General features: G+C 40.1%; 2 protein-coding genes across 5 annotated transcripts in view; one reads left to right on the top strand and one right to left on the bottom strand.

The window, feature by feature from the left end:
* Positions 1-6,999, bottom strand: part of GABPA (GA binding protein transcription factor subunit alpha) — a 33,593-nt gene extending 26,594 nt beyond the window's left edge. Inside the window, exons 1-2 of one of the 2 annotated variants that reach the window (XM_066369928.1) lie at positions 6,899-6,999; positions 1,550-1,652 (exon numbers count right to left, since the gene is read on the bottom strand). In XM_066369928.1, coding sequence (XP_066226025.1) covers positions 1,550-1,626 — 77 coding nt within the window. In that variant the 5' untranslated portion in view covers positions 1,627-1,652; positions 6,899-6,999. Of the gene's footprint in view, positions 1-1,549; positions 1,653-6,392; positions 6,533-6,898 lie in introns of those variants that run through there. The other variant, XM_066369927.1, reaches the window with a different exon arrangement.
* Positions 6,604-19,992, top strand: ATP5PF (ATP synthase peripheral stalk subunit F6). 3 transcript variants are annotated; one of them, XM_066369931.1, is made up of 4 exons: positions 6,604-6,706; positions 10,519-10,695; positions 19,345-19,469; positions 19,817-19,992. In XM_066369931.1, exons 2-4 carry the CDS (start codon positions 10,532-10,534, stop codon positions 19,852-19,854), a joined length of 327 nt encoding a protein of 108 aa, XP_066226028.1. In that variant the 5' UTR covers positions 6,604-6,706; positions 10,519-10,531; the 3' UTR covers positions 19,855-19,992. The 3 variants fall into 3 exon arrangements, with proteins under 3 accessions (XP_066226028.1, XP_066226026.1, XP_066226027.1); XM_066369929.1 differs by lacking the exon at positions 6,604-6,706 and adding an exon at positions 6,955-6,977; XM_066369930.1 differs by lacking the exon at positions 6,604-6,706 and adding an exon at positions 6,966-7,105.
* The last annotated feature ends 4,375 nt before the right edge of the window (positions 19,993-24,367 follow it).

Raw genomic sequence — 24,367 nt, 5'->3', positions numbered from 1 at the left:
TAAAAATGTAAGGTCTCTCAGGCAGCCATGACCCTTTCTGTCAGGAAAATATTCCTGAGCCTGGGCATGGTGGCAGAGGACAGGACTGAGGACAACTAAAACAAGTTTTGACTTAAGACCTAGAGCCAGACTTTTCCTCTGAGAAGAGGCAACATGAGGAACCACATCCTCCTGGCAGAAAACATGGGGAGTTGCTAAACAATGGTATAAATCTCAATTATGCCAGATGAGTAAATTCTAGAGATCTGTTGTACAATATTGTGCTTATAGCTAACAACACAGTATTGTACAGTCAAAAATTTCTGGAAGCCCTGGCTGGCTGGCTTACTGGTAGAGCATCAGCATGGCATGCGGAAGTCTGGGGTTTGATTCCTGGCCAGGGCACACAGGAGAAGCACCCATCTGCTTCTCCACCCTTCTCTTCCTTTCTCTCTCTTTCCCTCCCACAGCCAAGGCTCCATTGGAACAAAAAGTTGGCCCAGGCGCTGAGGATGGCTCCATGGCCTCCATCTCACGTGCTAGAATGGCTCCTGTTGTAACGGAGCAACGCCACATATGGGCAGAGCATCGCCCCCTGGTGAGCATGCCAGGTAGATCCTGGTCGGGCGCATGCGGGAGTCTGTCTCTCTGCCTCCCCACTTCTTACTCCAGAAAAACACAGAAAAAACCCATCAGAACTGTTGAGGGTACATCTCATATTAAGTGTTCTTATAAAAAAAAAAAAAGTGTTTTTATCAGAGTAAAACAAGTTTTAAAAATAATTAAGGCCTCAAATTTCAGCTGTACTCCAACACTCAGCATGCTAGTCAACCTTAGTAACTTGGTCCATTCTCACTGCAGCTATACTAAAGTTTTACTACTATACAGAAACCCTCTACTACTTTTCAGCCCCTTTTACTTTCAGCATATTATCTCCTGCTTTATCGATTAGAGTAGGACCATTTGCCTCAACCTTCCTGATTCCCAAATCTCTAATTTTACCCATATTTTCCCCTTGGATTTTGAACTTACAACTATTCCCTCCTTCCTTAATGGAGGAAGTAATATTCTATTACTATTCCAAGAACTAACACCTTTCACTACTCTACATGCTTAGTACCATGCACAGGGCAACTCACACACCTGTGTGCCTCCTCAATTCCAATTTAGACTCCAGAGATTACTATCTCATGTATACTCCTGACAGCTCAGAGCAGTTACTTATAAATATTATTAAATTAGTTCAGGTTGTGAATTAAACTCTTTAGGAAATAAAAGTAACAGGCACTGATGAAAGAAAAAGAATCAAAAAGTACCCTAAGGAATAGAAAACCATCGCAATCAATTGCTTTATCATTACTAGTTATGCATAATACTATTTTTAGTTTAAAATTATCTTTTTCTCCCAGCTACAAATTCATTAAGTCAGAGAAAAGAAAGCAATACATTATCCCCCAAAATGCTAACATCAGTTGGGAAAAAAAAGACCCCCAAAGAACTCTGGCTTGATTTTTAATTCTAATTACGTATGTTGATAATGCAAAAGGTGGTAAATCCAGATAACATCAACCTTTCTTCTGTGCACTCTGGTTTCTCTGTTCCATCGATCTCTATTTCTATCAGCTCCTCTGCTTCTCTTTTTGTCATGGTTGAAGAATTTCAAAACCTCGGCCCTGTAAGAATTAAATTTTAAAACATTTTAAAATTACCTGCACAAACAGAAATGCCACACAAGAAGTTGAGACCGAATTCAAATAAAAGCAGAGAGCAAGTAGAACAGGAGGAAGTAATCCTCACATGTAAAAGGAAATCCACAAATGATACTGATAAACTAGTTTTTAGTTTTAGATAGTGCTTATTAACCTGATCTGAATTCTTCAGCATTCTCTATTAGATTTTTTTGGCAATTTTTCAGCCCAATTTCAGCCAACAAATTAACTCGAGTTACTTCAAAATCAAGTGATAAGTATATCAACTACATTACAGCAACTTCAGTCTCAATAACAGATTCAACCTTGCAGCTTAAAACCCATCATGGAGATGAACCACAGTTGTTCAGCTAAAAGCTATACTTCGTTAGCAGAATAAAGAATGTACTTTATTGGCATTGGACTGACAGAGTGATATAAAGTTAATCCTAGCTATGATCCATTACAAACTACATATCTTATAAGTGCCAATACAATATTTTAAATCAGCAAAATTAAGTAACAAAATAGTTATCAAGATGCACATTACTGTAGTAATTCGTTACTGTGACACTAGGATACTAATGCAGTCTTCTCCACTTTCGAAAGGGCTGTACCTCTCTCCCCTCAGGTCTTAATATCCCCAACTGCTCTTCTCACAGCTTAGTCCATATTTACCTGGTGTTCAAATCTAAACTGCCTGATATGAAAATGGTCTGATTTTTCTCACATTATTAAGGTCTCTCTCACATGTCCCTTATAAGAAGGAAGACTAGTAAGAGGGTAGAGGTCTCCAGTAAAACAGATATATATATATCATGCATGTCCAGCAGACCACCTAGGCCCCAGCAGGCTTCTGTATGGGATAACAAAAGAATAAAGGACTTTTTTCTTTTGTTCTGATCCTGGCCTAGTAAGTCTTCTCTTTCCACAACAAAGTCTACTCCTGAGCATAATATGTGTACAACTGTGGAATTCATTCTGAGCATTACAGAAAAACAGGTGGTAACCCTGTAGAACATAAGCTCCACTCAGTTTGAAGGATATTTTTTTTTGTTACAGATATATACAAAATACTTTGAACAGTGGTTCACTCTTAGTAGGCACTCTTAAAATATACTGAAAAAAATGTTGTAAGAACTATTACACCATATAAAATTGACTTTAGATGCCTCAAAGGCTTAAATATGAAAAGTAAAACTATAAAGCTTAACAGAAGAAAATGATGGGGATTTTCTGTGGTTTAATAGAAAGGAATTTCTTAAGTAAAACTCCAAAAATTAAAGCATAAGAAAAAACAAACTAATGGATTTGATTACATAAAAATTAAGATTTATGTTCAATAGGCAGACTATAGAGTGAGAAAAGATATTTCCGATATCCTGAAGCGACAAGAGAATAGTAACTGGAATAGATAGCAAACTCCTGCAAATTGATAACAACCTCCAAAAGTCAGGACAAATTAGAAAAGTAGGTAAAGGAAAAGGAATTCATATAAAGAAACCAAAATGGCTAAGGATATGAAGAAATGTTCAAATTCAAATACCGTATTTCACCATGTATAAAACGATCCCATGTATAAGATGCACCTTAATTTTGGGGCCCAAAATTTGAAAAAGAATGGATTATATAGTTATTGAACTCAAGTTTTATCCATCTTAAAATTCATACAACTCCTCATCACTGTCAAAACTCCCATCCATTAGCTTGTCCTCATCTGTGTCTGATGACGAATCACTATCTTCAACAATGAGCACAAAAACAAGCACAAAAAAGCAGGAAATGCAAGGAAAAAAAATCTACCACCACTGTATAAGATGCACCCAGTTTCTAGACCCTAAATTTTTCGAAAAAAATGTGCATCTTATACATGGGGAACTATAGTAATTCAAAAATAAAATTTAAGACAAGGAGTTACCACTTTATACCATTTGTATGTAAAAAATTGGAATATTGAATACTGAAAAGAATTAGCAGGGACGTGAGGATGTAAGAATCATCTGCCTCAGTTAATGAAGTACAGACATGCCTGACATTCTGGAGAAAAATCTGGCAGCACTTGCTCAAATCAAGCACACTTATACCTATGACCCAGCAATCTTGTTTTTAGATAAGCATTCCAGAGATGGTCTCATAGATAAGGAAGGATGTTCAGGGTGGTACTGACGGTGGTAGCTGGCAGCTGGAGCCAATAAAGGCATCCATGGTAAGAAAGGACTGCCATACAAGAAAACGTGAAAGCAGCACACACCAAGGAACTTTAGTAGCAGCTAAAAATAAGGAAATAAAAAAATTTAAAAACAAGGAAATAATGTACATATACACAAAATCATAAAAACTGTTGTGTACTGAAAAAGAACTGACAGTAAGGTCTACAGCAGATCAGAACTTTAAAAGATATTTGTTTTATTTTCAGGGCCTATAAGTAGTTCCACTCCTCTCTTTATAACAAATTAAAAAATAAAAATAAAAAGATCAGAGCACTGGTTTGGTAGCTCAGTTGGTTAGTATCACCCCTCACAATGTTGCCAAGGTTGTGGGTTTCGTCCCCAGGCAGGGCACATAAAAGAATAAACCAATGTGTGCATAAATAAGTGAAACAACAAATTGATGTTTTTCTCATTCTCTCTCCCCCTTCCTCTCTCTTTAAAATCAATTAAAAAAAGTTTTAGAGAACAAGTGAATTTTCTCAGAACTTTAGAAAAAGAATATGAGGAAGTAACCAGAGGCTGAGAAATGGCTCAAAAGGCTTATCAGCAGGGTTCCCTGTGGTTCCCCATAATATAAACACTAAAACAGGGAGTTATTAAAATTTATCCTATGATCTTCCAAACAAGTCACAGATCAGTTCCTAAGTGCCAAATAAAGAAACAAATGAACTCTATATACATACTTCAGGGAAAGAAGACTCCTAGTCTCTAACTTGAGCCTTTTCTCTCTCTCAGTTCTCTAAATTGAGCCTCCAAAGCAAGAGAGATTTGGGAAATTGTCCAAATTGTTAATATCACTGCTGGGGTGGGTCTCAGCTGTTTTTCTGGAACCAGGATTCTTTTTCAAAACTTAAAATGAAGAGAGAATGTCACTTGGAGTCCCTTCCACCTACAGGCTGCCCCTGACACCCTGGTTTTTTCCTAGATTAAATCTAAACTGGAGTTCAAAACACTTCACAAAATGCATACAAACTAAACTTAAATTTAACTATAAAGTTCAGAAAAGGCTACTATTCTTTACAATAGTTAACATTCAATAGTCTTTTGGAGCAACAGATAAATTTCTTCACTGAAACCATGACAAAATAAACTTGACATTATTAGAGTTTAGGACAATTTCTTCCAATAAGGACAATACTTATATTTAATATAAATCTATACTTAACACACAATATGTATTAAATATATAGTATATAAAATAAATACATACTTAATATCCATGTGTCATCTGGGAGTACCCACTAATCAACTGAGTATTTTCTCAAACAAAAAATACTTTTAAATACCTGAAGAAATTAAAAACCATTTTTGGTTTTAAAACTATATATATTTATGTCCCTGTACTGGAGGAGTAAATGTGGAGAAGTATTAACACTTGGTAACCCCCACGAGGCGAAGGTGTTTTCACTGTGTAACTTTATTGTGTGATTTTCAGTTTTCCTGTAGATCTGAAGTTTTATAAATAAAAGTTGGAGGGAGATGAAATGAACAGTTTTAATTTAGTATTCCGGCTCCCCATGCTCTTGCGACTAGCCTCAGTTGAGCATCTGGATCGGTGTTTCTTACTTAAGACTCTATATTCCTCACAACACAGTCCTCAACTCAGGTAAAATCGACTTCAGTCCACCTAGTGTCAGAATATGCCTAAAAGGAAATAAGCTTGGAAAGTCTGGATCGAATCTAAGAGAGAGGGGTTTTTCTCTTAGTTTGGAAAGTGCTGGCCAGTTTGTTCTGAAGCTGAAGACAACACAGTACTCAGAATGTTATCACTGCCCAGTTCTCTTCGCTCCAGAGCGCCCTTCTGTCTTCGCTCCTCCCACGGGCCAGACCCAGTGCGTGGATTTCTAAATTACTACTCAGCATCTTGCAGTGCAGCATTGGACATGTGTCCTCCCTGCCGCTACCTAATCAAACCGGGATCCCTGAACTCAAACATGCGCAAACAGCTTTTCTTACAGCATACAAAATACTTTAAAAAGTTGGCAAACTATATTAACCATCGTTTCCCCCTTGTCTCACTGCCTCCTTTTAAAAGACACCCAACGGACACCTCGTACATTGGTAAGTGGCTTTGATGCAACCATGGGCAATTCTAGAAAGGCAACGGGACTTGAAGTGAGAGTGAATCACTGAGTCCACGAGGCTAGTTTTGCATGTTCCTTTCAAATCCCCGGACGTCAGATCACATCCCGACCGCAGAGTCTGCGAACCACCGCGGACAGTGGACGAAGGGACAATGCGGGAGGGGAGGGGAGGGGCGGGAGGTGACAGCACAGCCCGCGCCGGGCCGCACGGCTTTCCAGAGCTCGAGCCGCGCGCCCCCCGCCCCTCCCCTCCACCCCTCCCCACCCGGCTCCCTCAAGTCTCCACGAACGGAAATGGGAGTCACAGCGCCGGGGACCAGCGGAAACAAAACAGAGGCGGCCGCGGGGGGGCCGCTTTGGGGGAGAAGGCCCCGGAACGAAGCTGGCCCGCGCGGGCCCGCGCTCCCCTCCGCTCCCGCGGCCGCACTCACCCGCTCAAGAATACACCCGGTCGCCCCCGCTCCAGAGCCGGCTGAGAACAGCAGCGGCGCGGGCTCCACGTGCAGCGTCTCTCCCGGTAAAGCCTGCAGCTCCGCTGACTCGCAGTGCGAGGGCCCTGGGCCCTTCCCGCGGAATCCGCGCTGAGAAACTCCAACCCCCCTCCCGCCTCCCAGGCACCCCCGGGTTCAGGACTACAACTCCCAGCAGGTTGCGCGAAACAAACGCCCGAAGGAACGGAGGCTCACGAGGCACAAAGGACCCCCAAGGCCCCAGTCCGTTTTGTTTTACTCTGTCATTTTTATCGGTACGTTCAAACACCTCAAAAATGCAAGAAACAGAACTGCTGATTCGGGCCGATAGGGACTGAACTCAGGGAAAGGCCAGTCCAAGTGCGCATGCGTACACAGGGAGGTTTCCAGGAGGGAAAAGGAGAGTAGATCAAATTAGGGGGAGGAAAGATGGCGGAGGAGTCGCCAGGGGACCCGGAAGCACTTACCCCCCACTTCCTCCTGCTTGCCTTCTGCCTCACCTAGAGCCGTCCGGTCGCAGACTGTCTCCGAGATGCTTCCTGCCCGGTGAGCACCGACTGACTAAAACGGCGGCCCATAATGCATCGCGAGGGCGGATAGGCGGGTGGGGCGGAGCCAGAGCCGGAAGTGGAACGGTAGCGGTGGTGGCTCTGGCAGCTCGGACTGAGTGCAAGGTGACTGAGAGGGTAGCTGGACTAGTTTGGCCTCTTGGGACTGGGTTCTGAGTTTCTTCACCGGGCCTGGGCTGCCTGTTACCTCTGCCCTTCATAATAGTTCAGCTTTCTGGCCCGGGCACCTTCACGGCCTCGCTGGAGGTCACAGCATACCTCGGCGCTTTTGGGCCTCGAAGTTTGCCAACTGGCTCGATATATAGTCTTGATAATAATGCCCGCCCTGAGGGCAAGCCAGGTGATGCGGGATGCAGGGACGGAGGGTTTCATGGACCCGCAGCCCGGCTGGGGCAGCCCAAGGTCACGCCCGCGGGGAGGTCTGCATGCTTGCCCAACGTGGGTGCGCGGGAGAGTGTGCTGAGCTATTTAAAGCAGAGCGTGCACCGTAAGAGGAAAAGGGTGATAGTCGTCTTAAAAGTTTGCAACTCACCTAAAAATGTCGATAGTGCCTAACTTAGTTTGGCAGCTGGGCTTTCTACACTCTTACTTTCTCTGCACAATCCCACGCATCGACCTCCCTGAGGAACAGGACGCTGCCGGGGGAGGAGAGAGTGCTTGAACTACGGGAGAGGCCCGAGTGCGCATGCGAGCACAGAAGGTTTCCAGGAGGGGAAATGGGTCCAGGTAGGCGGGTCGTGAATTGACTCCAAGAACACACTTTGAAGAGGCAGCGAAAGGACTGACCTTTGGCTGGTCGGCCCACCACTGTAAACAGGAGAGCCATGCTCCTCCTGCACTTGCTGTCCCCTGTTCTTGCTGCCCTCCCAGTCGATTTCTATGTCAAGTCCTTGTCATAGGCTCTTGTGACACTCCATAGCACTCGAATACATAACTTACTGCTTTACACCTGTTTGTGTAGTAGCATGTGTCTTCTGTGGGCCAGTGGACAGCCCACACTCACTATGTATATAGTTAATCAGTGGTCACAGAATGAAAGGGGATAAAAGAAAAAGATCGTGTTTTGATGTGAGATTATTTTCTCATCAGACAAGTTGAATTTGAGAGCCCTAAAGAATTTATGAAGGGACATGAGCTGTTAAATGTACAAAGTTTGGAATTCAGGAAAAAGAACAATTTAGAGATGTGATTTTGGGAAACGTTAGTATGTAGATGATAGATATTGAAAAAAAATGAAAATGGATTTTACTCATGTTGTAGGAGGAATGACATGATTTTTGCAATTAGAGCAAATTAAGTGGAAATATCAGCAATTTAATCACCTTTCTTAGATGGAGTTTTGTTACCTGTAAAGGTGGGAGAAGAACACCTTCTTGTTATTCTTAATAGGAGTGCTGTAAGGATGCAAGGCGAGAATATATGAAAGTACTTTGTGAATACCTAGGGTTGAACAAACATTAGAGTAGGTAACTTTATTGTTGAGTGTTAGGCATGTCCATAAGTTGCCTAAAAGGAACACACACGTTGAGTTGCACAATGTTAAGAATATATTTGCATGCCTTCTCCAGATAGCTCAGTTGGTAGGAGCTTTGTCCTGAAGTGCAGAGGTTGTCAGTTTGATCCTGGGTCAGGGTACATACAAGAAAAGATCAGTGTTTCTGTCTCTCTTTCTTCTCCCTTCCTCTCTTTAAAATCAGTAAACATTAAAAAGTGGGGAGGGAGAGGGAATTGTGCCCTGGAAACCTATATAATTTAAAAATACACATATTTGTGTCCAGATTCTACTGTGTAACCTTGCACTGGGTACTTACCTCAAAACCTCAGTTTTTGTATGTCTAAGATGGGAATGGTAATAATTAACAGCGTAAGGTCATTTGTTGTTTGCTTGCAGTCTTTTCTCAAGTGTTTTTTCTGATGGGGTATAAGAATGGTATTTTTCAAGTAGTTTGCTTTCACCTGGCAGGTGAAGAGTATTTTGTTGATAGTATAATTTATTTTGTTAGTTTTTATATGCTGTTCAGGGCTTCTCAACCTTGGCACTGTTGACATTTTGGACTAGATAATTTCTTATTAGGGGAAGGCTGTTATTATAGTTATTGTTATAGGCTGTTGTGGAGCATCCCTGGCCTCTAGCCACAAAAAGCCAGTAACACTCACCCCATTAAGAACAACAAAAATGTCTTCAGGCATTGCCAAGCCAAATATCTCCTGAAGTATACTCCCCACCCCTGTTGGAGAACTGTGCTCTGCTGCTCTTGCTTATTGTTTCTCAAACTCTCCTTGGTAAAGGGCGCCCCCCACCAATCTTTATGGATACTTTTGAAGAATACAATAAAAATGAATTACCAGAAAAATTATGTGGAAAACAAAACAATGAAGACACACAAAATACAAAATCTAACTTTTTATTAAGTTCAACAAATGTGTTAATATGCCAAATTGCTTAAAAGTTTCTAAATGTTTATTCCCAATTTTCATGTTACTCTAGATCAGTGACACAATTTGTATATTACCACTGGCCAGCAACACTGAGCAGCAGTAGTGTAACATAATAGGGATTGTATGTCAGTATGGCTATGATTGTTGTTAGGTAATTTTCAGGGGGGTGCTGCAACATGTCAGTGTTAGCACATCAGATTTTTCACTTTAAGGTTGAGAACTTTTCCAAGCTATATTGAAGTGTGACTCGTTATCATTCCAGTATGGAGTTTGGTAAGCCCTTTCACTTTAACAGGCTCAGTCTTTCTTAATCTGAGGGAAGTTTCTTCTATTTATGGTGTCCTTATCTATTCCTTTCTTTTGGGATTCCTGTTGGCATATATTGTAATTTGGACATTTTTAAATTCAGACTTTCATCCCCTTTACAAATTCTAGCTCACTGATTAGGTTGTACTACTTGATTTTCCCTCTTTTGATGGTGGGTTTCCTTGGGCTGGTTGCTATTTTTCCTCCCTGGTTCTTTTGGACTTAAATTTACAGTTGTATCAGGCAGAGCAGTTTCTCCCTCTGTGGGTCTGTGAAGTAGAAACTTCCAGACTATCAATTCTAACTGGGGCAGCTCTCTCCATTGTTACTGCCCAACTCCCTTTTGAGGGGTCAGGGAAACCTAACACATTAATTTGAGGTCAGGGTTGTTCTTTCCCTGCTGGGGATGGTCAGTTTTCTAAAATCCTAGCTTGGCTATTTACCCTGATCCAAAACTAAGTTCATGGAGAGGAAAAAGCCCATCTCATATGTTGTGCTTTCTTTCTACATGTAACCATAGCAGAGCCACACAGAGGTTCGAGTTCCTAACTGCTAGTAGGTCCCAGGGCCTTTTGGTTAGGAAGCGAAACTTGCAGTGGGCACTGGAGCCGGAAATGGAACTGGGGTTAAGTGACTGTTCTTAGCGTTCACTGAGTTCTGATTTGCTTTAAGTTCTGTAACGAGAACTAGATTCCTTCTACGTGGTACCTTTAGAGGTATTTTACAATTATATCCATATTAAAGTATATTAACAATGGGGTATTTGCTCTCAGTCACAGAAGCACCATGATTCTTCAGAGGCTCTCCAAGTTTTCTTCTGTCATTCAGTCGGCGATCTTGGTCACCCTGCGGAGGAATATTGGTGTTACAGCAGTGGCGTTTAATAAGGATCTTGATCCTGTCCAGAAACTCTTCGTGGACAAAATCAGAGAATACAGAACTAAGAGACAGTAAGTAGATAAATACATATATTCAACGTATGTCATTTTTGAGGTGGTAATAAAATTACTTGGTGTTTGAAAGTGGTAAGCCCTTCACTAAGCTGACCCTTGCATAGAGGTTCATTAGGTATGCCAAAAGAAGGAGATAAGATCCTAAATACTAAATTTTATCTTTTTTATAGGAGTTCCAAGGGAGGATCCCATTAATTCTATTGTTGTTTTAGATATATCCTTATTATAATGTTATTTATTAAAAACTAAAGTTCATTTATAGAGGTAGGTAGGATCTTAAAAATTATTAAGACACCATACAGTAGTTCCCCCTTATATGTGGCTGCACTTTCTGGGGTTTCTGTTATCTGAGGTCAACCACAATTTAAAAAATATCAAATAGAAAATTCCAGAAATAAACAATTTTTAAGTTTTAAATTGTGTGCCATTCTGAGTAGCATGGTGGAACCTCTTGTTATCCTGCTCTGTCCAGCCTGGGATGTGAATCATCCCTCTGGTATGTCCACGCTGCATTTACTTCCTGCTGGTAAGTCATTTAGAGCAGTGGTCCCCAACCTTTTTTGGGCCACGGACCGGTTTAATGTCAGAAAATATTTTCACGGACCGGCCTTTAGGGTGGGACGGATAAATGTATCACATGACCGAGACAAGCGTCAAGAGTGAGTCTTAGACGGATGTAACAGAGGGAATCTGGTCATTTTTTAAAAATAAAACATCGTTCAGACTTAAATATAAATAAAACGGAAATAATGTAAGTTATTTATTCTTTCTCTGCGGACCGGTACCAAATGGCCCACGGACTGGTACCGGTTCACGGCCTGGGGGTTGGGGACCACTGATTTAGAAGCCATCTCTGTCATCAGATCAGTTATCAGAGAGGCTTTGTTCACATAACTTTTATTACAGTATATTGTCATAATTATTCTATCATTATTGTTATCCTTACTGTGCCTAAGTTACAAATTAAACTTTATTTTATATATGGAAAAAGTAGTTTAGGAAGGGTTCACTTCTCTCCATGGTTTCAGGCATCCACAGGCCAGGGAGAGAATCTTAGGATTTACCCCTTCAGATAAGGGGAACTACTGTATTTTGAAAAACTAAGTCCTTAGACACTGATTAGCCTAAAATTGTTATATTATTTGGGGAAAACAATCAAGATATTCTAACGTAATTCTAACTCATGCCCTTTTCATGAGTTAGGGGAAATGTATAAACAGCATTTTTTCTTCAATGCTTTTGCCATTCTTATATATTTCTGAGAATATCAAAGGGTAGAAGACTCTCAAATGACATAAAGCAAGTCCAGGAAAAACATGATTACAGCACCACATAGTTTTGAATATGAATGATGACCTTAGCCATCATCAAGTTCAACCCTCAAATCTTTGGAAGATTAATATCCATCAGTTTGTAGGTCCATTTTTAAAAAAATTAGTCCACCATGTGCAAAGCACTGGGCTGTTTCAACTGTGGTGGGCCACTGCATTTCCACAGTATTCTTAGTATCTGCTAAGGGCAGCAGGTTTGTAAACAGCTATTTACACTGCAGGGTAAACTGGTTTAGATGCTGAGACAGTGGCCCATCAGTGATGGGCGTGTTCATAGGAAAGTTATGCTCCTTTCTAGCTAGAGGCATTTTAGAAGGTGTCTTAGAAAAGTCTAAGTTTTCTCTTGGATTTGAAGGTATTGTGTGAGGTCATTCATCTCTTGAGAATTTCACAGTCAGCTATGTATCATCGTCCCACTTGAAAAAAAAGGTGAGCCCTGGCTGGATGGCTCAGTTGATTAGAGCATCGTCCTGAAGCACAGAGGTCGCTGGTTTGATACCCAGTCAGGGCACATATAAGAACAGATTGATAAAAACAGATTGATGTTTCTGTCTCTCTCTCTCTCCCTCCTTCCTCTCTCTCTCAAATCAATAAAATAAACATTAAAAAAAAAGGTGAGGGCCCTGGCTGGCTAGCTCCGTGGTAGAGCATCAGCCCGGCGTGTGGAAGTCCTGGGTTCGATTCCCGGCCAGGGCATACAGGAGGAGCGCCCATCTACTTCTCCACCCTTCCCCCTCTCCTTCCTCTCTGTCTCTCTCTTTCCCTCCCACAGCCAAGGCTCCATTGGAGAAAAGTTGGCCCGGGCGCTGAGGATGGCTCCATGGCCTCTGTCTCAGGTGCTAGAATGGCTCTGGTTACATCAGAGCAATGCCCCAGGTGGGCAGAGCATCACCTCCTGGTGGGCATGCCGGGTGGATCCCAGTTGGGGGCATGCAGGAGTCTATCTCTCTGCCTCCCCACTTCTCACTTCAGAAAAAATAAAAAAAATAAAATTTTTTTTTTAAAAAGATGAGGAATTGACTCACATGATCTTGCTTACAGCTGGAAAGGGTTCTCAAACCCACATAAGGCCATAAATAGACATTCACAGCCAGGAGTCTACCACAGGTTGTGAACAATTGGTGTGAGGGTTAGACAGATAAATGGGGGTGGGAAGAGGATGTCTTTTAGATGAAAGAGTGGTGTGAGCTAAGGCATGAAAACTAGAAAGTGTATTTGGGAAATTGTGTCATGCTGTTTCCCAAGACTGTAAGGTTATGAAGAATATAAGGAGCAGTAAAGATAGAATGGGGTTAGAATAAGGGATTATGGAAGGCCTTGATTATAGACTGGACAATTAAGATATTATATGAAAAGCATATACGAGGCCCTGGCCGGTTGGCTCAGCGGTAGAACGTCGGCCTGGCGTGCGGGGGACCCAGATTCGATTCCCGGCCAGGGCACATAGGAGAAGCACCCATTTGCTTCTCCACCCCCCCTCTCCTTCCTCTCTGTCTCTCTCTTCCCCTCCCGCAGCCAAGGCTCCATTGGAGCAAAGATGGCCCGGGCACTGGGGATGGCTCCTTGACCTCTGCCCCAGGCGCTAGAGTAGCTCTGGTTGCGGCAGAGCAATGCCCCGGAGGGGCAGAGCGTAGCCCCTGGTGGGCGTGCCGGGTGGATCCCGATCGGGTGCATGCGGGAGTCTGTCTGTCTCTCCCCATTTCCTCTTCAGAAAAATACAAAAAACAAACAAACAAACAAAAAAGCATATACGAGAAACTACAGCTTTTTTTAAAAATTTATTTATTAAATTTAATGCAGTGACATTGATAAATCAGGGTACATATGTTGAGAGAAAACATCTCTAGATTATTTTGACATTTGATTGTGCTGTATACCCCTCCCCCAAAGTTAAATTGTCTTCTGTCACCTTCTATCTGGTTTTCTTTGTGCCCCTCCCCTCCCCCAACCCCTCACTCCTTCTTTGCCCCATCACCCCTCCCCCCACTCCCTACCCCTGTTGCCATCACATTCTTGTTCATGTCTCTGAGTCTCATTTTTATGTCCCTTCTATGTATGGATTCATATAGTTCTTAGTTTTTTTTCTGATTTACTTATTTCACTCCGTATAATGTTATCAAGGTCCATCCATGTTATTGTAAATGATCCGATGTCATCATTTCTTATGGCTGAGTAGTATTCCATAGTATATATGTACCAAAGCTTTTTAATCCGCTTGTCCTCTGACAGACACTTGGGCTGTTTCCAGATCTTCGCTATTGTGAACAATGCTGCCACAAACATGGGGGTGCATTTCTCCTTTTGGAGCCGTTCTATGGTGTCCTTGGGGTATATTCCTAAAAGTGGGATAGCTGGGTCAAAAGGCAGTTCGATTTTCAGTTTTTTGAGGAATCTCCATACTGTTTTCCACAGTGGCTGCACCAGTCTGCATCCCACCAGCAGTGCAGGAGGGTTCCCTTTTCTCCACATCCTCGCCAGCACTTATTCTATGTTGTTTTGTTGATGAGCACCACTCTGGCTGGTGTGAGGTGATATCTCATTGTGGTTTTAATTTGCATTTCTCTAATGATTAGTGATCTTGAGAATTTTTTCATATGCCTATTGGCCATCTGTATGTCCTCTTTGGAGAAGTGTCTATTCATCTCTTTTGCCTATTTTTGGATTGGATTATTTGTCTTCCTGGTGTTGAGATTTACAAGTTCTTTATAAATTTTGGTTATTAACCCCTTATCAGACGTATTGTCAAATATGTTCTCCCATTGTGTAGTTTGTCTTTTTATTCTGTTCTTGTTGTCTTTAGCTGTGCAAAAGCTTTTTAGTTTGATATAGTCCCGTTTGTTTATCCTGTCTTTTATTTCACTTCCCCGTGGAGATAAATCAGCAAATATATTGCTCCAAGAGATGTCCGAGAGCTTACTGCCTATGTTTTCTTCTAAGATGCTTATGGTTTCACGGCCTACATTTAAGTCTTTTATCCATTTTGAGTTTATTTTTGTGAGTGGTGTAAGCTGGTGATCTAGTTTCATTTTTTTGCAAGTAGCTGTCCAATTTTCCCAACACCATTTGTTAAAGAGGCTGTCTTTACTCCATTGTTTTTCCTTACCTCCTTTGTCAAATATTAGTTGTCCATAGAACTGTGGGTTTATTTCTGGGTTCTCTGTTCTGTTCCATTGATCTATGTGCCTGTTCTTATGCCAGTACCAGGCTGTTTTGAGTACAACGGCCTTGTAGTATAACTTGATATCAGGAAGTGTGATACCTCCCACTTTATTCTTCTTTTTTAAGATTGCTGAGGCTATTCGTGTTCTTTTTTGGTTCCATATAAATTTTTGGAATATGTGGTCTATATCTTTGAAGTATGTCATTGGTATTTTAATCGGTATTGCATTGAATTTATAGATTGCTTTGGGTAATATAGACATTTTAATGATGTTTATTCTTCCTAACCATGAGCACGGTATATGCTTCCACTTGTTTGTATCTTCCTTGATTTCTTTTATCAATGTTTTATAATTTTCCGAGTACAAGTCTTTAGTCTCCTTGGTAAAGTTTACTCCTAGGTACTTTATTTTTTTGGTTGTAATTGTGAAGGGGATTGTTTCCTTAATTTCTCTTTCTGACTGTTCATTGTTGGTATATAAAAATGCCTCTGATTTCTGAGTATTGATTTTATATCCTGCCACTTTGCTGAATTCATTTTTCAGGTCCAGTAGTTTTTTGACTGAGACTTTAGGGTTTTCTATATACAATAGCATATCATCTGCAAATAATGATAGTTTTACTTCTTCTTTTCCAACTTGAATGCCTTTTATTTCTTCTTCTTGTCTGATTGCTGTGGCTAGGACTTCCAGGACTATGTTAAATAAGAGTGGTGAAAAGGGGCACCCCTGCCTTGTTCCTGATCTTAAGGGTATTGCTTTTAATTTTTGCCCATTGAGTATGATGTTGGCTGTGAGTTTCTCATAGATGGCTTTTATCATGTTGAGGTATGTTCCCTGTATTCCCACTTTGCTGAGAGTTTTGATCATGAATGGGTGCTGGATTTTATCAAATACTTTTTCTGCATCTATTGAAATTATCATATGGTTTTTCTCCTTCTTTTTATTTATGTGATGAATCACATTGATTGATTTACGAATATTGTACCAGCCTTGCCTCCCCAGAATAAATCCCACTTGATCATGGTGTATGATTTTTTTCCATATATTGTTGGATCCGGTTTGCTAATATATTTTTTTAATTATTTTTATTTTATTATTTATTCATGTTTGAGAAAGAGATAGGGAGAGAGAAGGGGGGAGGAGCAGAAAGCATCAACTCCCATATGTGCCTTGACCAGGCAAGCCCAGGGTTTTGAACCGGCAACCTCAGCGTTCCAGGTCGACACTTTATCCACTGCGCCACCAGAAGTCAGGCAAGGTTTGCTAATATTTTGTTGAGGATTTTAGCATCTATATTCATCAGAGATATTGGCCTATAATTTTCTTTCTTTGTGTTGTCTTTGTCTGGTTTTGGAATCAGAATTATGCTCACCTCATAAAAGGAGCTTGGAAGTCTTCCTTCCTCTTGAATTTTTTGAAATAGTTTGAGAAGGATAGGAGTTAGTTCTTCTTTGAATATTTGGTAGAATTCCGTTGTGAAGCCATCAGGCCCCGGACTTTTCTTTGCTGGGAGTTTTTTGATAACTGTTTCGATCTCATTTGTTGTAATAGGTCTGTTTAGGTTTTCTGGTTCTTCCAGATTGATTTTTGGAAGATTGTATGTTTCAAGGAATTTGTCCATTTCATCTAGGTTGTCTAGTTTTTTGGCATACAGTTCTTCATAGTATTTTCTTACAATATTTTATATTTCTGTTGTGTCAGTTGTTATTTCTCCTCTCTCATTTCTAATTTTATTTATTTGAGTCCTCTCTCTCTTTTTCTTAGTGAGTCTAGTTAAAAGTTCATCAATCTTGTTTACCTTTTCAAAGAACCAGCTCCTAGTTTCATTGATCCTGTGTATTGGAGAAACTAAAGTTTTTTGAGCAGGGTGTTGTGGGTAGAACAAGATTGCTCTGTATTAGGAAGATAATTTTAATCACAATGTATTAGGAAAATTGGGATGGGAAAAGAGGAAAGATAGAAAAATGTAATAACCTAAGCATAGATTGATGAGAATCTGTCTTTGTAGTAGTGGGAATATAAAAGTGACAAGTCGAAACACTGAGCCTAGAGACTGGGCAACTAACAAAGGTTTCTGTCATTACCGGAATAAGGAGGGAGAGAGTAAAGGGATGAAAATGAAGGCAGTTTTAATGAAACACAACAACCTTATTCCTGATAGTCCCATTTTATATATGAGAAAACTAAGGCTAAAGAGTTGAAATTTACCTAAAATCATCTTGTTCATTAAGCCGGTGTGCAGGACTGGTTGGGGAATCGAGTGTCTTCTGTCTGGAGATATTATTGCATCACAGTTTTGGTGATGTTTGCAGTTAAACTGTCCGTAAAAGCCTGTCCAATAAGAAGTCAGTCCTGCCTGACCAGGCAGTGGCACAGTGGATAGAGCATTGGACTGGGATGCCGAGGACCCAGGTTCGAGACCCCGAGGTCACCAGCTTGAGCTCGGGCTCATCTGGTTTGAGCAAAAGCTCACCAGCTTGGACCCAAGGTCTCTGGATAGAGCAAGGGGTTACTTGGTCTGCTTAAGGCCTGCGGTCAAGGCACAGATGAGAAGGCAATCAATGAACAACTAAGATGTCGCGATGTGCAATGAAAAACTAATGATTGATGCTTCTCATGTCTCCATTTCTGTCTGTCTGTCCCTGTCTATCCCTCTCTCTGACTCTCTCTCTGTCTCTGTAAAAAAAAATTAATAAAAAAATATTTTAAAAAAAAAGAAGTCAGTCCTTAGGTATACTCTGAACCTAAGGAGTCTGGTTCATTCATTTGTGTGGATCAACAGCTTGGAGAAGTGTTCTGAGCATGTATGCTGCGCTAGAATCCAGCCCTGTCACTTACTAGCTCAATGACCTTGGACAGGTTATTTAACCTCTGTACCTCAGATTTCTCATATGTATGATGGGGATGATAATCATAGTACCTGTATCATAGGATGTTATAAAGATTAAGTGATTCACTAAATTAGCATTAGTATTTAAATTACTCTAGATTTGTTTTTGTTTTTTAGTGAATAAAGGAATCTCCCTTAAGCATCTGCTTTGTGCCAGTCACCATGCAGGTGTCCCCAAACTACGGCCAATGGGCCGCATGCAGCCCCCTCAGGCCATTTATCTGGCCCCCACTGCACAAACCTCTTTTATTGGTGGTCAGTGAGAGGAGCACTGTATGTGGCGGCCCTCCAGTGGTCTGAGGGACAGTGAACTGGCCCCCCTGTGTAAAAAGTTTGGGGACCCCTGACAGAGCCTAGGCTATAAATGAACAGGACGGGCTGGGAGACTTACAGTCAGGTGAGGAGGTAGATAGCCACCACCTGTCAGCATATTGATGAGACTGGCTGGGTCTTCTCAAAGTAGTTTCAAAGCTGTGGCTCCCAGAGCTGGAGGGCAGTCCCCAAAATATCTGGTTGAAGGGTCTATGAAGCTCTGCATTGTGCATTTTAGCAGCTATTGTTCACATGCGACTACTCAAATTCTCATTAATTACAAATAAGTTTAAATAAAAATTTATTTTCTCAGCTCTCTTAGCCATATTTCTAGTGCTCAGTAGCCAGATACGGCTGGTGGCCACCATATTAGACAGCCCTGATAGGGAGCATTTTTTCATCACAGAAACTTATTGCACAGGCTGATCTAGTAGAAAATTGGGTCCCTAACAAGAAATTAATAAGTTCTTAAATTAGAGCTGTCAATATTTTGGGGGGAAATTTCTGTAACATAAATAAGACTCAAAAGAAGAAGCAGCAGCAGCAGCCTGACCGGTGGTGGTGCAGTGGATAGACAGTCAATCTGGGACGCGGAGGTCCCGGGTTCAAAACCCAAGATCGCTGGCTTAAACCCAAGGTCATTGGTTGCTTATCGTATATGCCTTGACTGGGCAAGCCCAATGTTTCAAACTGGCAGTCTCAGCATTCTAGGTTGATCAAATGCCACTTTTTAAAAATGAAATATTTTCTGAATAGCTCAAAAAAATTCTCCCCAACTTGAGTAGTTTTTTGTTAACTTATGCCTTTGAAGCTTATCACATAACTTCCTTACAGCATAAAAATATTTATAAACATGTTATTTTTTTCTTCTAAGTGGTAAAACCTCTGAGGGTAGGAAATAATTCGTAAATGAGTGCATAAAATGAGTTTTTACTTGCTTGTTTCCACACAGGTCATCAGGAGGACCAGTTGATACTGGCCCAGAGTATCAGCAAGACTTGGAGAGGGAACTTTTTAAGCTTAAGCAAATGTATGGTAAAGCAGACATGAATACATTTCCCGACTTCAAGTTTGAAGGTAAGTCTCTTTAATCACAGGTTCATTCATGCAGAGGGTTAAGTGATAGCCATCTCAATTCCCTGATATTGAGTCCTGACAATATCACTTATGAACTATGTGATCTTAGATAGTTAACTGGTACCTGTTTTCATCTGACATAGGGGAGAATTATGACATCTTCCTGTGTTTGTTTTAGTTGGATGATATATGTAAAGTCAATTAATAGCCTGCCTTATAGTAAGGTCTGAATAAATTTTGAAGCAACAAAAAAAAATCAGAAGACTGGTGAGTTTAATATTGAAGCCTTCTCAGTGAAGTATTTTATTGCAGTATGGCTAAGTATGAACCTTTTTTTTCCTTCTTAGATCCCAAATTTGAAGCCATTGAAAAACCTCAGTCCTGAAGAAATGTAAAATTTATCTGGTAATTTTTCTTAAATAAGTTGTACAATAGATCAGAAATATTAGAATAAACGTACATTTCAACAACTGTCAAATGTTCTTTAATTCTGATTCTAAATAAATTATTTGGTGATGTTGGATATACGCTTGAGTGTTCTGAATTCTGTGTTTTAGCACTGTTTATGAGTTTTCCAATTTGGTTATAACAGCAAGTGGAGAAGTTGGATAAATTGGGTACAGCTTGCCTGTACCATGCCAGACCCTTCTCAGTGGGCGGGGGAGCCTTTCCATTGTGGAACCCTGCTGCCTGGGGAGCTACCCTCACCTAAGGAATGTTTGCTGCTGAAGGGTGCTGCACAGGGATGTGAAGAACGTTTATGCATTCTTTATCCTAGCTCTTTCAGGAAACTCAAGTGTAATTTTGAATAGGTATGGGAATATCCAGTGTATTTTAACTTACATCTTCTCAAATATTAGATGCTTTTATCCCACTAATTGAGGTTTGTAGTCATAGTCTATTAAAGTGCTGCACAGATAGAGGAGGAAAGCTGAGGGAGGTGGTGGAGAGGGCTCTGCAAAGGAACTTCCCTTTAAAGGTTAAGCTGGATGGTGGTGTTTGGCGCTGGATCAGTGGCATAAGAGGCACACCAGAATTTCAGTGACTGTAGATAGCTCACACTGTAAAAGGACTGTAAAACTGCTCTGCCTTTTTATATCTTAACAGTCTCTGATTTGTGTCACTAAATAACAGGTCTTCATAAGCCTTTAACAGTTTTCTTTAAAAACGTAGTCAAAAAACAGCCTTCTTTATAGGTTTAGCTTCGGAAGAGGAATCAATTTTTACTTGGCCATGCCGTGCTGAATGTTTTTCAAAAGATCCACAAATATTTCCTAGTAGAAGGGAATTATAGGTAGGAAGAAAGGGTCCAATTTGCAAATGAAGCTAATCAATGGCAGTTCAGCTGAACTACTTTTATTTGAACAATTGTAGGCATTGAAACAGAATTTGATGTTTAATTAAGGCACTATTTAAAGGTCATTGAGGAAATCTAGTGTGTCTGGTCCTTTCTCTGGCCTCCCCTGAAACAGCTCTCCCCCACCTACCTGGGCAGGCAGGCACGCTGGGGTCCACAGCACAGCGCCACTCTGAGTGCAGGAGGACTGACCCTTTCAGCATTTGCGGCAGCTTTCACCCCCTCCCCCACTCAATTGACCCAGGCTTGTATATATTTAAAAGTACTAAAGATTAAATACACAATATCAACAAATAAAATTTTATAGTTTACCTGGAATTTCCAAACCATTATAGAAGAAAAAAAGGATGGAAAATTAAATTTTAAAACAAAAACTGGGAAAACGTATTTTCAGATCTTTTAAAGAACTAGGCGGGATGGATGCCTAATTTTATTTTATTTTATTTTATTTTATTTTTTTAATGGGGCGACATCAATAAATCAGGATACATATATTCAAAGATAACAAGTCCAGGTTATCTTGTCTTTCAATTTGTTGCATACCCGTCACCCAAAGTCAGATTGTCCTCTGTCACCTTCTATCTAGTTTTCTTTGTGCCCCTCCCCCTCCCCCTTTCTCTTTCCCATTCCCCCCTCCCCCCGTAACCACCACACTCTTATCAATGTCTCTTAGTTTCACTTTTATGTCCCACCTACGTATAAAATAATGCAGTTCCTGGTTTTTTCTGATTTACTTATTTCACTTTGTATCATGTTATCAAGATCCCACCATTTTGCTGTAAATGATCCGATGTCATCATTTCTTATGGCTGAGTAGTATTCCATAGTGTATATGTGCCACATCTTCTTTATCCAGTCATCTATTGACGGGCTTTTTGGTTGTTTCCATGTCCTGGCCACTGTGAACAATGCCGCAGTGAACATGGGGCTGCAAGTGTCTTTACGTATCAATGTTTCTGAGTTTTTGGGGTATATACCCAGTAGAGGGATTGCTGGGTCATAAGGTAGTTCTATTTTCAGTTTTTTGAGGAACCACCATACTTTCTTCCATAATGGTTGTACTACTTTACATTCCCACCAACAGTGTATGAGGGTTCCTTTTTCTCCACAGCCTCTCCAACATTTGCTATTACCTGTCTTGTTAATAATAGCTAATCGAACAGGTGTGAGGTGGTATCTCATTGCAGTTTTGATTTGCATTTCTCTAATAACTAAAGAAGATGAGCATCTTTTCATATATCTGTTGGCCATTTGTACTTCCTCCTGGGAGAAGTGTCTGTTCATGTCCTCTTCCCATTTTTTTATTGGATTGTTTGTTTGTTTCTTGTTGAGTTTTATGAGTTCTTTGTATATTTTGGATATTAGGCCCTTATCTGAGCTGTTGTTTGAAAACATCATTTCCCATTTACTTGGCTTTCTGTTTATTTTGTTATCAGTTTCTCTTGCTGAGCAAAAACTTCTTAGTCTGATGTCCCATTCATTAATTTTTGCGTTCACTTCTCTTGCCATTAGAGTCAAATTCATAAAATACTCTAGAGGCTTTCTTTTCTCCATTGTATGTACTTGGCCCCTTTATCAAAAATTATTTGACTATATATATGTGGTTTTATTTCTGGACTTTCTATTCTGTTCCATTGGTCTGAGTGTCTACTTTTCTGCCAATACCATGCTGTTTTGATTGTTGTGGCCCTATAATATAGTTTGAAGTCAGGTATTGTAATGCCCCCAGCTTCATTCTTTTTCTTTAGGATTGCTTTGGCTATTCGGGGTTTTTTATACTTCCATATAAATCTGATGATTTTTTGCTCTATTTCTTTAAAAAATGTCATTGGAATTTTGATGGGAATTGCATTAAATTTGTATATTGCTTTGGGTAATATGACCATCTTGATTATATTTATTCTTCCTAACCAAGAACAAGGAATATTCTTCCATCTCATTATATCTTTTTCGATTTCTATTAACAATGGTTTATATAGTTTTCATTATATAAGTCCTTTGCATTCTTTGTTATGTTTATTCCTAAGTATTTTATTTTTTTTGTTGCAATTGTGAAGGGGATTATTCTTTTGAGTTCGTTCTCAGTTGTTTCATTGTTGGCATATAAAAAGGCTATTGACTTCTGTATGTTAATTTTGTATCCTGCGACCTTACTGTATTAGCTTATTGTTTCTAGTAGTCTTTTTGTGGATTCTTTGGGGTTTTCGATGTATAGGATCATATCATCTGCAAAAAGTGATACCTTTACTTCTTCTTTTCCGATATGGATGCCTTTTATTTCTTTGTCTTGTCTGATTGCTCTGGCTAGAACCTCTAGTACCACATTAAATAAGAGTGGAGAGAGTGGACAACCCTGTCTTGTTCCTGATTTAAGGGGGAAAGCCTTCAGTTTTGTGCCATTTAATATGATGTTAGCTGATGGTTTATCATATATGGCCTTTATCATGTTGAGATATTTTCCGTCTATACCCATTTTGTTGAGAGTCTTAAACACAAAATTGTGTTGTATTTTATTGAAAGCCTTTTCTGCGTCTATTGATAAGATCGTGTGATTTTTGTTCTTTGTTTTCTTGATATGGTGTATTACGTTAACCGTTTTACGTATGGTGAACCATCCTTGAGATTCTGGGATGAATCCCACTTGATCATGATGTATTATTTTTTTAATATGTTTTTGTATTCGATTTGCTAGTATTTGTTTAGTATTTTAGCATCTGTATTCATTAGAGATATTGGTCTGTAGTTTTCTTTTTTTGTGCCATCCTTGCCTGGTTTTGGTATGAGGGTTATGTTGGCCTCATAAAATGTGTTTGGAAGTATTGCTTCTTCTTCAATTTTTTGGAAGACTTTGAGTAGAATAGGAACCAAGTCTTCTTTGAATGTTTGATAAAATTCGCTGGTATAGCCGTCAGGGCCTGGACTTTTATTTTTGGGGAGGTTTTTAATGGTTTTTTCTATTTCTTCTCTACTAATAGGTCTGTTTAGACTTTCTGCTTCTTCTTGACTCAGTCTAGGAAGGTTGTATTGTTCTAGGAATTTATCTATTTCTTCTAGATTGTTGAATTTAGTAGCATATGTTTTTCACAGTATTCTACAATAATTCTTTGTATATCTATGGTGTCCGTGGTGATTTCTCCTCTTTCATTTTGGATTTTGTTTATATCAGTTCTTTCTCTTTTTTTCCTTGGTAAGTCTTGCCAAGGGTTTGTCAATTTTGTTGATCTTTTCAAAGAACCAGCTCTTTGTTCTATTAATTTTTTCTATAGTTTTTCTGTTCTCTATTTCATTTATTTCTGCTCTGATTTTTATTATCTCCTTTCTTCGGCTGGTTTTGGGTTGTCTTTGTTCTTCTTTTTCTAGTTCCTTAAGGTGGGAAGTTAAGTGGTTCACTTGGGCTCTCTCTTGTTTGTTCATATATGCCTGAAGTGATATGAACTTCCCTCTTATCACTGCTTTTGCTGCATCCCATAGATTCTGATATGTCGTATTGTCATTTTCATTAGTCTGTATATATCTTTTGATCTCTGCACTTATTTCTTCT

Source organism: Saccopteryx leptura, chromosome 2 (genome assembly GCF_036850995.1).
Source record: "Saccopteryx leptura isolate mSacLep1 chromosome 2, mSacLep1_pri_phased_curated, whole genome shotgun sequence".
NCBI lineage: Eukaryota > Metazoa > Chordata > Mammalia > Chiroptera > Emballonuridae > Saccopteryx > Saccopteryx leptura.
Note: the sequence above shows the minus strand (reverse complement) of the source record. Positions and strands in the feature narration are given on the sequence as shown.

Bases quoted from the DNA above. Each gene is read 5' to 3' on its own strand.
- ATP5PF (XM_066369929.1), top strand. The intron at 10,696-19,344 runs GTAAGTAGATAA...GTTTCCACACAG, and splicing joins GAATACAGAACTAAGAGACA to GTCATCAGGAGGACCAGTTG. The intron at 19,470-19,816 runs GTAAGTCTCTTT...TTTCCTTCTTAG, and splicing joins TCCCGACTTCAAGTTTGAAG to ATCCCAAATTTGAAGCCATT.